Genomic DNA, 13,260 nt, shown 5'->3' on the forward strand with positions numbered 1-13,260 from the left:
CAGTCAAGCAGCTGCCTGGTAGGTCTTACGGGGTCCAAGTGATTTAACCTCCACCCCCAAAGTGTGATACTGAAGTACAGAAGTTGCTCATGAAACCAGGGACTGCAACTGCAGCACCTGGCTATGCTGTAGCCAAAGGCTCATGCTGTTCCCTGCCCCCTGTTTGTGATGAATCCCTTCTTTGGAAGACAAAGTAGTGGTTTCAGTTACAGCAGCCACCTTTGACCCAGGTCTCAGGAGTGCACTCCCTGAGATGTCCTGCATCTCAGGCTATATAGACTGAGGGCTACTTGACTTCTACCTCCTAGGATTTATGGGAGTGCAAATAAGAAGAGTCACTGAATCATAAGGCATGGATCTATGACTAGTCTGCGCTAAGAAATTACTTATCAGAGAAGAGAGAGTAAAGAGTGATGGGGAGGTTGCTTATACAGAGTTTCAGTTTGGGAAGGGGAAATATTCTGGAAGTGACAGCAGAGATGATGATACAAAAATAAAAACGTCACACTACTAGCCACTGAAAATGTATAAGATAGTAAAGTTATATATTACATATAATGTTATGCATAATCTAATACACAAGTTTAACTAGGTTATAAACTTATGGATATTGTTCCTTGCATTAATTGGATCATTCTTTGTGTCAGGTGGCCCACCAAGCATGCTCCATGCACTGTCCAGAAACAAAACCTTAAGACTTAAAAATAAATTTTTTTCTTTTTCCATTTAACTGATACTCAGCTAAATATCAATATGCCAAAATGCATTAAATGATGCATAAACACAAGGGAAACAACATGAATGTGAGTGCCTGTGCTTCAAACCATTAATCAACCTAACAAACTTTTGCTCTGTGGATTCTACCCTCTGCTGCCTGGCCAGCCACATGATCCAAAACAAGCAAACTCCTGATTGTTGTTACAATTCAGTCAGGAGGCCTATATCTTGTACCCTGAGACTGCCTTTTGTGGCCATTCTCCCAAGAGAATCCAGGCCACCACCTGTCAACTTATCCTGTGGCTACTTGACTGTATCTTGGAACCAGACCTTGATGGTTGGCCTGGATCAGTCAGGCTCTGTTGCTGGCTGGCTGGAGCTCATTCTTCTGAGTACCAGTTTGTCTGAGATTCCTGGAGTTGATCCAGAACAGTCTTGCCATGAGTCACAAGGCAGGAACTCTGTGTTCAGGACCACTGACCCACTAGAGGTACCGAATTGTTGACTCACAGGCTTATGGGACCCTTGCTGAAGTGGTGTGTGTAATAGGGAGGTTGGACAAGGAGTTACTAGTGCAGTTTAGCAAGTGTTGTCAACTTGGCACTACATCTCTTTCTATCAGGACCCAGAATGCCTTTGGAGTCCAGCGACATCCTGAGTACTATCCAGGACTCACACAGTGCTAAAGACCCAACCCTTCTTCTCTTCCCATCCTTTCTCTTCTTATTCCCCCTTTCATTCATCCACTTCTGCCATCTAGTTCTCTTTTACTTTCCTCTTTCCCTCTCTCCCTTCTCCTATACATTCTCTCCATCTTCCCCCATTTCTTCCATCTCTCTTGTCCTTTCCCATTTCTCTGTCATCCTTGTCTCTCTGTCTCTTTATGCCATCATAAGAAGTAGGTACCTACTGTGAAGTGAAGCTCCACTCAAAGGCTGTTGGATGATCCAGTGTTGCTTGGCTTTGAGTAAATGGGGACAGGGTCTTCTTTTATATCTCAGGCAAAGACCCTTGGTCATGTGAGCACCTTCCCTGACTCACATCCAGAGCTTTTCATGCACTCTGGCAGGTGGGTTGCATGGGAGGGGAGGAGGTATCATAATGCTATGCCTTGGCACAGGTGAAGGCTCTATATTAAATGGTTTCATCTTGAGCCCTATGAGGAGACCCGGGCTCTAATTAAAGAACAATGGCTGCCTTGTTCTACATACCCCACCCCACTGCAATGTCTCAGAGACTCTCTGATTATGTCTGAGGATCACAAGGGAACAACTCTGGAGGCTGAAAGATGTTGAAAGTCACAGGGTCCCTTGCTAGGAAAAAGGCAGGCTTTGTCTTGCCTAGTCATTGCGACAGTGACTCTTTACAAGTCCTTGCTTAGACGTGGGGATTTGATTTCTCTTTCCTTTACAGTTTTATGTCCAAGTTGTGGGGTATACAAATGGGGCTTTATAATTAAAGCCCCTAGGTTCTACTGCCAATCCCATTGAACCCTATCTTGGCTTTCATGTCTGCTATATGAAGGCCATCCTATGCACTTAAAAAAATCTTTAGGGGCTTTTCAGAGTCTTCCCTTCTCTGCATAACCCTTTATAGAGTGCTTTCCTTCCCAATAATGTGCCGCCAGTGGTCATGAGGACTTTGTCCTTGCCTCTACAGCCATCACAGCAGGATGCTTATGTAATCTTAGGAGGAAAGAACCAAGAAGCAACGGTTTGGAGAGGTATTTGTCCTTTCTCACTTGTGCTATCATATTTGACACAGATTAAGTCACTTGGCCATGAACCCTCTAAGCTGCAGGCTCCAACTTTGCCTCTTGATGGATCAGAACAAGTCAGACGATTGCATCAGGGTCAGTAGAGTCTTCCTAGCAGACTCCATTGAAGGGCTTCCCCACATAAGAAATTGTTCCTGGGTGTTCTTGTGTCTGTCTGTTTTTGTCATTAGGTTACTGGGATGCACTGAGGGTCTGAGTTATATTTGCTTAAGTCTTAGTCAACAATTACAGACAAGCTATTGTCTCTAAAATTGTCAAGTCAGTGGGCCACATGTTTCTGTGGATCTCAAGAGCATTGCTACTAAATGATGCTAAGGCATGAGCAACCTACCTAGGAGCGAAGTTCTAGATTAGAAGATTTTTCTCCCATAGCTTGTAAAAGAATGGTATAGTTTAGCCTGTAAAAGGATGTTATGGTTTAAATATGAATTATGCTCCACCATAGGCAAGTGTGGCGAGCACTTGAACCACAACTAGTGGCACTATTTTCAAAGATGTTGGAAACTTTGGGAGGTAGAACCTATGTAGAGGAAGTAGATTAGTAGACTACTAGCAGACAGATCTTGTTCATGGCTCTTTGACTGTCTGTCTGCCTCCCTGTCTTTGTCTGTCTTTCTGAGTCTCTGTCTCTTTCTATGTCTCTCTTTCTCTGCTCCTTTTCTCTCCTTCCCTCTCTACCTCCTTGCCTCTCTTACTCTGCTTCTAGTCAGCCATGTGGCAAAACCTCTCTGCTATGCACTTCCATTGTGCTAATCAAATTAGGCCAAGCAAAGTCTAAATTCTCAGAAACCATGTGCTTAAACAAATTGTTCCTATTTAAGATTTTCTATCAGGTAAGTTTTCCACAAGTGGGTAAATATACTTAACACAAAGAATGTATTTTAGAATCTGTTATTGATACTCTTGGTCAAAGGATTTTTTTCCTTGGGCAATGTCTTGGGCATTGAAAGATTGCCCATGCACCTACTGGATGCCTGTAACAATCCCCACCACACCCTCTAAACAACATAACTAGATCTTTCCAAAATGCTAAATATTGTCTAGAGCCAAAGCTTTCTATTTTCTTATGGTAGAATAGAGTGAAAGGTAAGTTTTCCCAGAAACACAGACAGAAGAAGACAGAGTTTAATGACAGATTCCACTATGAAGGCAGCTTAATTCCTTACTTACATAAGCCCAGAACTAAACTTTGCAGAAGGAGGAAAATACATGCAATTATACAGAGACACTCTCTGGGACTGAAATGCACAGACATGCTTTTTCCTCTCTCTCCCCTTCTCTTTGTCTCTCTGTCTCTGTCTCTAACTGTCTCTATCTTTGTCTCTGTCTCTGTCTCTCTCTCTGTCTCTCTAAACCCTTCTATACCCCCCTTCTACTACTTTCTTTTATCTTCTCCTCCACTCTTTCTTTTGCTAGCCTAGCTTTATCTTTTGAGCATGGAATATATAGAAAAGTTCCTCCCTTTCCTTCCAGGAAGAGTATAGTTTAATAAAGTTGCCCAGTTAACTACAGTCTTCTTGGCATCTGGGACATACAAATGTCCCATCCAGTTTACCTAAACAGTCAAGCGCTGGTAGCCATATATCCATGAATTATCCCAGTTATGTGTCATCTCCCAAGGCTTGTTACTCTTTTTCCCTGTCACATAAGTCTTGTCTGAAGTCTTTCTTAGGCTCTGGGAGACAAGCAGACTCCACCATTGGGCAGGTAGTTTGCATGTAGCCTTTATGTCCTTTCCACATTTGATCTGTTACATAGGAGTTATGACTGTAGAGAACTAGTCCCATATGGACCTCTGAGCTCTTGTTGAAATTCTCTATCAGATCCTTACATGAACTTCATAAGTACTCCGCATTTGAGCCTTTTCAAAGTATAGTCATAGTTGGTTAATATTCTCAATAAGCAGAGTAGTTGACTCCACATGGACTCGCCTCAAGAAAATAGCCTTTCATGTAGGCTTGAGCTGCTAGCCTATCCTAGGAGATAAGTTGCTTTCTGGAGAACTTTGGTCATCTTTTTGTGAGATAATTCAACCAGAGTATAAATAGACAATCTAAAAGCTGAATTTAAAAAATCTGTTTTGCCAGCTTATAACAAGCATGCGAGAATTTGCCCAAAATGTGAAGTCCTGAGCTTTATTGTTCCTTGTCTTTTGTGCACAAATACTACACATTGGTTGACACACCAATGTGAGGAAACTACAGAAGTCAAAAAGCAAGGTTATTATATTTAGATGCTTCCACAGATCCTGGCCTAGGTCTTTTTTAATGGATTAAAACCAATCTCCCATTTTGGCAGGTAGTGGGGTCTACATTGCTGGGTTCTAAGGTCAGAATGCTGCCTCTAACATGGCGTCAATTGTGCTAAGGTCTCAGGGCCTGTTACTCTTTCCTGCCAAAAGCCTTTAATTGATATGAACTTTGTCCATTAAAAAATTGCTCAGAGGAATTCACTTACACAAACTAAAAGGGACATCTTTTTGACTCCTATTGAGGTCAGGATTCTTTTTGCTTCTTAGAATACTGGCTTCAATTACCTCATCTTTACAAACTCAAAGGTCATTTTGTAACCCCCCAAATCATAACAACAGGTACTAATGAACTTGACAACCATGTAATTAGAAAAGTCTCTCAAGTGTTCAGACTAAAAATGAACCTTTCGTCTATCTGGATGAGAGTACACATGCTGCTTCTCTGACCAAGTCTGAGCTCTATATCCTGAGCATCTTCTTGTTCACACAAAGCATCAGGATATCCAACTATCTTCTGGAAGAAAGGACAGTTTAGTTTTTGAATTATGAAAATAAAGACTGCTTTAGGCAGAGACCTACAGAGTAGGACCATAGCACACCAGGAGTAAAACTGTCCTTGGCAGTGAAGAGCAAAGGCTTCTCCATAGGCCTATTGAAGAAAGCAAAGCTACTTGGTTGTGCTTTGTACAGAACTGTGCATTTACAGGGAAATCAGAAGACTAGGAATAGGGAAAGGGGACATGATAAAATTAAGGGGCCTTTTTAATTTGTGGGTGTGCAGAAAACTCTGGTTCAGCAGGTAGCAGATATTCAAAGGAAGTCTGACCCCCAGCTCCCAAGAAATCACTCATAAAGTCTTGGAATAATTCAAAAGGAGCATCTTTACATAATAAACACCAGGTTGCATATGAGGTTTACATAACCATGTGACTTATAATGAGGGCCTTGGGCCATGCAGTGTCAACTTAACTTCTGGAGACTGAGTATTCAAATACAGCCCTTCAGTCACCCCATACTTAAATGACCAGACACCTAGGTTCATGAGCTTCTGTGTTGGCAACACTCCATATGCATTATGTATTATCCATATATATATATAGTATGCATTATCCTGTATTATTGCTCGAGAGTGATGTGTAATGTCTGCATATGCAAACAAATGTCAAGAACAAGAAACTCATGCCTGAGCTCTTCTGGAAGCTTCTTTACCTGTCTTTTTCTATGATACACAGTGTGAATATGTCAGTTTTTCTGAGTCTGTCTACTGAGTGTCTGAGCCCCAGGGTTTTCTAGAGGATGCCAGAACAGAGTGGGGCATGCAAAAGGGAAGTCCAGATAAGAGGGAAGTCAAGATCTCCACATCTCCAAGCTCACAGGAAATGTTTCCATCACCTCCTCTTTTGGAATTTGGAAGAAAATCTTGATGCTGTAGAACTGTAAGTCTGACTTGTTGTATGTAGCCAAGTAGTCCTCAGTTGCACAGTGCCATGTTGAGAGCTCTCTGGAGTGCATCAAGTTTGTTCAATTTATTCTCTTATATGCTGTGTGCACATTGATATGAAGCCTACAACCAAGTCTTCCTGGTATCAGGACTGCTGCCGGCATAATGGTAGGTTACCAAACCCAGATCATAGGTTTCCTTTGCTCTGAAGCAGGCAGAGAAGCCTGGTGTACTCCACTGATTGTAATGCTTCAGCCTTTGGTGCATTATACAGATTGACAGGAGATAAACGCTCTCTGCTTCCAAAGAGAAACCCTTCCCTTCTACAGATGACTTGGCTGGAGCGTGCCTGGATTCTGAAAACTACAGCCGAGCTGGAAACAAAACCAGGGCGAAGGTTTGGTGCCAGAAGTTGCTGTTACAAGCTTACACAGACTTGAAGGTGCTGTTACAGGCTTACACAGACTTGAAGGTGCTGTTACATGCTTACACAGACTTGAAGGTGCTGTTACATGCTTACACAGACTTGAAGGTGTTGTTACATGCTTACACAGACTTGAAGGTGCTGTTACATGCTTACACAGATTGAAGGTACTGTTACATGCTTACACAGACTTGAAGTTGCTGTTACATGCTTACACAGACTTGAAGGTGCTGTTACATGCTTACACAACTTGAAGTTGCTGTTACATGCTTACACAGACTTGAAGGTGCTGTTACAGGCTTACACAGACCTGCAGACATTCTCAAGACACTTTTGCTTCAAGGCTGAAAGAGCAAGAAAGGGACTCAGGGCACTAAGATTGGAACAGAACAGAGACATAAAATCAAATAATACCAGCCACAGTTCAGGTTCTTCTTGAGGGAAAGCGCAGGTCGGGTCCATTCTAAAGGATTCCCATGAGATTGCCTTGCAGCCAGCAGCAGGGTGGAGGAACACACAGCTATGTTTTTTTCACTATCTTCCATGCTACTGTTGTCTCAATACTCAACTGTGTCCAACTCATCTCCCCAATTTGCATTATGGCCATTTAAACTCAATAATCAACTGCTCAGTAAACATAACATGTATGTTTAGAAGGTTTCAGCAGGGCAGGGAGGAAAGACAAGATATTAGATAATGTTCTGGTAAGCTGTTATATTCTATGCCCACACACCAAAGTGAGGGATTTCTGCCCTTGACTCTGGAACCCTCACCCAGTAAATGGAGGACTTCTTTCCTCTCTGCCTTAAATTATTTGCATACACTTTGGGTGTTTTCTGGGGTTTGTCTTTTTAGCTTGCATCAGAACTCAGAGCCTAAGAGCCTTGCTTGGCTTCACGCAGAGGCAGAAATGAATGGTCAGCAGACTCCAAAGCTTTCTGTAATTCCTGCAAACTCTGAGAGGCTGACTGAACACTAGGTTGCCTTGATTTGATCACGTCTCCATGAGCCACAGCAGTCCTCTGGTCTCTGCCAAGGTAAGGCAACCTATCAGAGTCATGGAACCTTTCAACAAATGCACTCACTGCTGAGTGATCACATCAGTAAGCTGGGTACTTACTTTGAGAATGGGATACTCTCTTTATCTTCTGACAGATCAGTGTAGCATTCTTCAAAAACCAAGAATAGTATTCCACACAATACCTACAGGTTCAATCAGAGTTGTGAGTGGTCACTTTCCTGTGATGACCATAAGACAGCCAGAATAAAAAAGAATATGAACAACACAGTAAGCAAGGCCCTAATTTACATCAAAGAACTCTATAGGGTATCGGAAGAAGGGTAGAGGAGAATGCTTGCAAGGAAAGAGCTCAGACTTTGGGGCCAATGAGATTAATTTTAAACTTAGATCTACAGTTTATTAGGATGTGTGAGTTTACGTTGGCTACTTAATGCTCTAGGCCTTAGTGTCTTCATATGTAAGTAAAAGGCAATAATAGAAGAATTAGTGAAATGGTCTGTGTGAAGTTCCTGAATTATACCAGTGTCTATGTGTTCAGTAAGTAAAAATGTTCATTTGTAATTGTGGGAGAAGGAGCAAGGAGGGAAGAATGCATAATTAGCCCATATAGGAAATACATTACAAAGAGATACTCAAGAGTTGATCAAGGCACTCAAAGTTGCTTCACTCCACAGTGGAGAGCTTACAAGCATGCTATCAGGAGAGTTGTCAGCCTAGACTGTCAGTGGCTTATTGTGACATATCTGGCATCTGAGGTGGTTGAGCCAGGCATGTTGGAATTCAACCTCAATCCTCTGCAAGAACCGGCAGGTGCTCTGAACTGCCGAGCCATCCCTTCAGCCCCAGCTGTGTGGATTTTAACCTGGGTAGTCCAGCCTGTGCTAGAAAATATTGTCATTCCCATAGTCAAGAAGACCAATATTTCAGTCAGGACCTCATCAGGAAAGTGAAAACAACAAGGTGCTTTAACAAAGCAAATTCACACTGGAAAGTGGCCCCAAACAGGTTAAAAGAGAAGAAAGGAACCAAGGCAAGAAGGAAGGAGGCACCCCTATGTCTACTGGACAGTGAACGACCAGCCCCAGAAGAGACAAGAAGCAAGTGTGTGAGAAGCACAGAAAGGAAGGGGTGTTCTTCATTGTTAGGGTATCTGGAGCCTCAGAAGAGACACCTACTTCTGGGTATGCAGAAGTGTAGAAAAATTGTCTGGCCTCTCCATTCTGCCAGTGTCTTCATTTGCATGAACAAATAGGACACTGGATGGCTGGGCATTCTGGGAAATGGAGTTTGCACAGACCAGATTGTTCAGTATAAAGCTGGCCAGAACCAGAACAGGGGTGTGTGTATCTAGTGATGGACACAATGGGATCACTCTTCTCATGAACCTGGACCGGCTCAAGGACACTTCAAGAAGGAATATGTCAAAACTGGCCAGCTCAGTACAGCTCAACACAGTATCTAAGCATCTGGTTGCCATAGCCACATGCCAAGTGTGCCAGGGAAGGATCCATGCAGCAAGTGTAAGAGAGCAATGCATAAATTCCAGAATAGTCACTAGTCCAACAGTACAGCATTCCTGGTGCTAGTCAGAGTACCAGCTATGTTGTCTCTTTTCATTTCCCCAACAGTGTCACAGTAGCAAGGGTATTGCAGTCTTTCTGTGAACAGAGCTCTTGGAATTATGTGACATGTGGCCTGGAATATGGGCAGGATTAGGTACATTATGGGATAAATCAGATAAGGCTCAAGAGAATATGTGAGTAGACCCCCAACACCACATTGCTTGTAAGTTACAGAAACTAATTCTAAACTGAAGCCTGCCCAACTTCCAGCCCAATACAGTATTTAGCCAGCTAGATGCGTGCTTTTGGACCCTTGACTCATATCCTACCCTCAACCCTTCTTAGCCAGGGCGATCGTGTATAGGTATTTTTAAAAACAATTTTAACAAGTCTGGTCTGTTTCCAGTGCAGCAAGGATGTCAAACTATGCTGTGAAGGAGTCTGCAGCAGGATGTGGTACTACTAAATGAGGTGCTTTGTGAATCTTCAGACAGGACCAGAAATTCCATGGTCTTGTGGCCTGTTCTCATAAAGCCAAAGTAGCCTTTTGTAGTATTAATTCATATACTTTATTTGTTAAATAGAAAGTTTCTGCCGCACTGATTGGAAAGAGTACTTTATGATAACATGGCCATGACCAAACCTGAGGCAGAATATCTAGGTCCACCTCCAACTTAATATGGCAAAGCAAAAAAGTAGTAGGCAGGGAATAGAGTAAAAGTTGTGTTAACAATGAAGTTTGTTGGATTACTTAGAGGATATATTTCTCAAACAGAAAAGACTAAACTAGTGGTTTTCAACCTTCCCAATGCTATGAAGACAATTTCTCAAGTTGTGGAGACCCTGAATCATAAAAAATTATTTTTGTTGCCACTTCATAACTGTAACTCTCCTACTGTTATGAACCATAATCTGAATACTTTTCAAGATAGAAGTTTACAACCCAGAGGTTTGAAATCCACAGGCTGAGCTAAATAATCACGGAGGAAAAGCTGTAGTGTCTGCTGTGTCTGTGTATGGGCTTTGGTATCAGGACCAGCTTCAATGCCATCAATATGAGCTAGACTCTGAAGAACTCATCAATGTCCAAGTTCCTTCCATCAGAAGCCACAGATACCAGACAACCCTGGAGATGTCAGCATTTGTCACCCATTAGAAGCTAAATGGACTCAGTTTCTGTCATCCTATAAGATAGGAAGTCATGTCCTCAGTATTGTGCTAGGGACCTCAAAATTGGAAAAGTCTCAATATAGGACTCTACTGGAAGAGACTTTAGGTGAGAAAGGGAAATTAAGGAACCTGAATTTTACAGCTGACAGAATAAGTGGTTGAGCATCGAGGGTTCTATATGTTTTATTTCTTCTAAGTTAAGGGAATAGATTAGAAAGACACCAGAACTCTATGGAAAGACTTGAACGGACTGAGTTTACAAGCAACAATGAGAATGATTGAAATAACACGGTCATTTTGAACAGGAATAAAGGCAGCATCAGGGGACTACCATTGCTGCTGCAGACACAGTGAGCACCCCAGAAGCCCTGACATGCTTCAAGGTATCTTTCTTTCTATCTCTGCACATTCCATTTCGTGTGTGTGTGTGTGTGTGTGTGTGTGTGTGTGTGTGTGTGTGTGTGTGTGTGTGTGCTCATGCAGAAGCCACAAGCAGATTTGGAACTGAAGTAATAGACATTTGTGAGCCACCTGATATAGATGCTGGGATCTAACCTCGACTCCTCTAGAACAGCATCAAGTGCTCTTAACTGCTGAACCATCACCCTAAACCCATATGAATGTTTTCATTTGTGATATGTGTCAAGGGAGTATGACTAATATATTTTTGCTTGGATAAATGACTTAGTCCTATCCATTTTATTTTAACTTGAGCTTTACAACTACTGTATCTCACCAGCTATGGCCCAGTTTCTTGATCTATTTGTAATTCATCTGTACAATGCTTGTTTTAATATAATACGTCACTGGCAGATAGGAGAGACCCAATACATGTTCAGTTAGTGAGAAAAGGATCTATTGAAGTGGGCTGATTCTAGATAATACAAAAAGCATTGTTTTGAAACTTTTCTTTTTGTTTACTGTGAAGAAATACCCCTTCCTTGTCTGTTTACACTACTGAGTCTGTCAACTTGTTTATTATTCTCTTTATGTAAATAAAATCCCCAAGGCTATTGAGGCTAGATCAAACCTAAAAATAGATTAGGGGAAAAGGAACAAACCTGGGTTTGGTGCTCAGATTTGGTGGGTAATGGAGATTTTAAAACATGAAAGACATGTTAGTAAGCTTTTAAGATGACACTGAGACTTGAGAAATTGGTCCTCGGCAAGGATATGCATTTCTCTTGTTTGGTTCTGGGTTTAGCAATCAAAAAATAAATCCCGCAAGCATTTTCTGTCAGTACTGGGAGATAGGAGCACATCAATGCTTAGATCACCCAATAAAGTGTGTGATCCGCCTCCTGATTTTCTCTGGCAGGCAACAACTACTGTGAATGAAAGGTCTGTAATTTAGATAGGTAAATATTTTGATTATATTTGTCTTAGAAAATTCCATCAAATATAGGACACTGGTATCCAAAGTCCTTGGTAGTAAGTAATTCTACCACACATCTCTGTGGATTCATCTGTGTGGATTCATCTCTGTGTAATTCAAACTCAACTCACCCCACCTAAGCTCATGTCAACTCAACTATGTCATCATTTCATCTTAATCCAACCCAGCACATCTAAGCACAACTCTTCTTTACTTAACTCATTTCATCTAAAATCTTAACATAGCTCCAGTAGGGCAATTGAGACCAACTCAATCAGTTCATTCCAACCCAACCCATCTCAATTCATCTCAGACAAAAATCAGCTCAGTGGGGCTCAGCTCGACTAGATTTACCAGATCCTGCATTTTGTTTTGAGGATGTAGAGATGAATAAATCCCTGTTATGGAGCTCAGAGACGTAAAAGTCTAGCATGGGCACACTATAGAGTAAGCTCTCTTATGTTACCTGTCACCAGCCTGGGAATTATTCAATGTCTGGCAACCTGATAAGATGCAGAGAAACCACACACAGTAAGAAGACTATAACTATTGGGTATGCATCACCTGTCTTGGAATTTTTTAGTGCCTGGCTACCTAATAACTTACAGAGCGATCACGCACAAAGTGAAGTGTGCATTTGAGTGTGCGAGGGAGTCACTGTCAAAGATTACCTGGTGGCTTCTGAACTGAAATCCCGCTTTCGGACTGAGCAGAGGCATTGCTGGAAGAAGCGGCACAGTTCCATCAGGCATGGATTGAGTTTCTTCATGGTCAGAGGCAGAGGAGTATCTGTAATGGCCTCTTCTTTGGGGAGTGGCCGAGGACAGTCTGGAACATGCAATCTCAGACATGTGAAATCAGTCAGAGCTCAGCAAACATCTCTTTAGTATATCCTCTCATAGGTGAGTACAGTCTAGCCCTTATTATAGGTAGATTGGAAATAGAAAATAGAGAGTGGGCTTTCATTGTTGTTCAGTGAAACTACTGTGGGAATGTCAATAGACAGGTAAAGAATGACAGTAATAGGGTTTAGGTGGAGACCAGACATGGGTTCTCTGAGTTTCATGCATCCAAATTGTGGAACATAAAGGCACTGGGGCAGGGCAACACTGGTACAGAGGATAACTATCATGTAAGGGGATAGCTGGCGGGGAATGTGGATGGAGAATACTTTAAATACAGAAAGTGTGTTGTAGTGTGTGTGTGTGTGTGTGTGTGTGTGTGTGTGTGTGTGCACACATGTGTAAGACATCAAGAAGGTGTGATGATTAGTATTGACTGTCAACTTGAAAGGATCTAAAATTACTTAGACTGGATTAACTGATGTGTGATGACTCATTTTAAGGGTGGGTGACACCATTCCATGAGGTGAAGTTCTGGGCTGAATAAAAAGCAGGAAGTATTATGAGCACCAAGATTCATCTCCCTCTGTTTCCCAGCAGTAGACACAATTGAACAGCTGTCTCCAAGCTGCCCCTGCCAAGATGAACTGTACCTTTGAACTGGGAGCCCAAATAAATCT

General features: G+C 42.1%; 2 protein-coding genes across 2 annotated transcripts in view; both read right to left on the reverse strand.

Moving 5' to 3' along the window:
- The window catches only part of Oc90 (otoconin 90), a 33,412-nt gene extending 31,736 nt beyond the window's left edge, over positions 1-1,676 (reverse strand). Inside the window, exon 1 of the mRNA NM_001134765.2 lies at positions 1,628-1,676. The gene's annotated coding sequence lies outside the window, so the exon portion shown is untranslated. The remainder of the gene's footprint in view (positions 1-1,627) is intronic.
- A 558-nt stretch (positions 1,677-2,234) lies between these two features.
- AABR07058254.1 (HERV-H LTR-associating 1) overlaps positions 2,235-13,260 on the reverse strand; it is a 41,445-nt gene continuing 30,419 nt past the window's right edge. The window contains exons 14-16 of the mRNA XM_039080212.2: positions 12,410-12,566; positions 7,731-7,813; positions 2,235-6,954 (exon numbers count right to left, since the gene is read on the reverse strand). Of these exons, the coding sequence (XP_038936140.1) occupies positions 6,911-6,954; positions 7,731-7,813; positions 12,410-12,566 (284 nt within the window). The 3' untranslated portion in view covers positions 2,235-6,910. The remainder of the gene's footprint in view (positions 6,955-7,730; positions 7,814-12,409; positions 12,567-13,260) is intronic.

The sequence above is a fragment of the Rattus norvegicus genome, chromosome 7 (assembly GCF_036323735.1).
Source record: "Rattus norvegicus strain BN/NHsdMcwi chromosome 7, GRCr8, whole genome shotgun sequence".
Taxonomy (NCBI): Eukaryota; Metazoa; Chordata; class Mammalia; order Rodentia; family Muridae; genus Rattus; species Rattus norvegicus.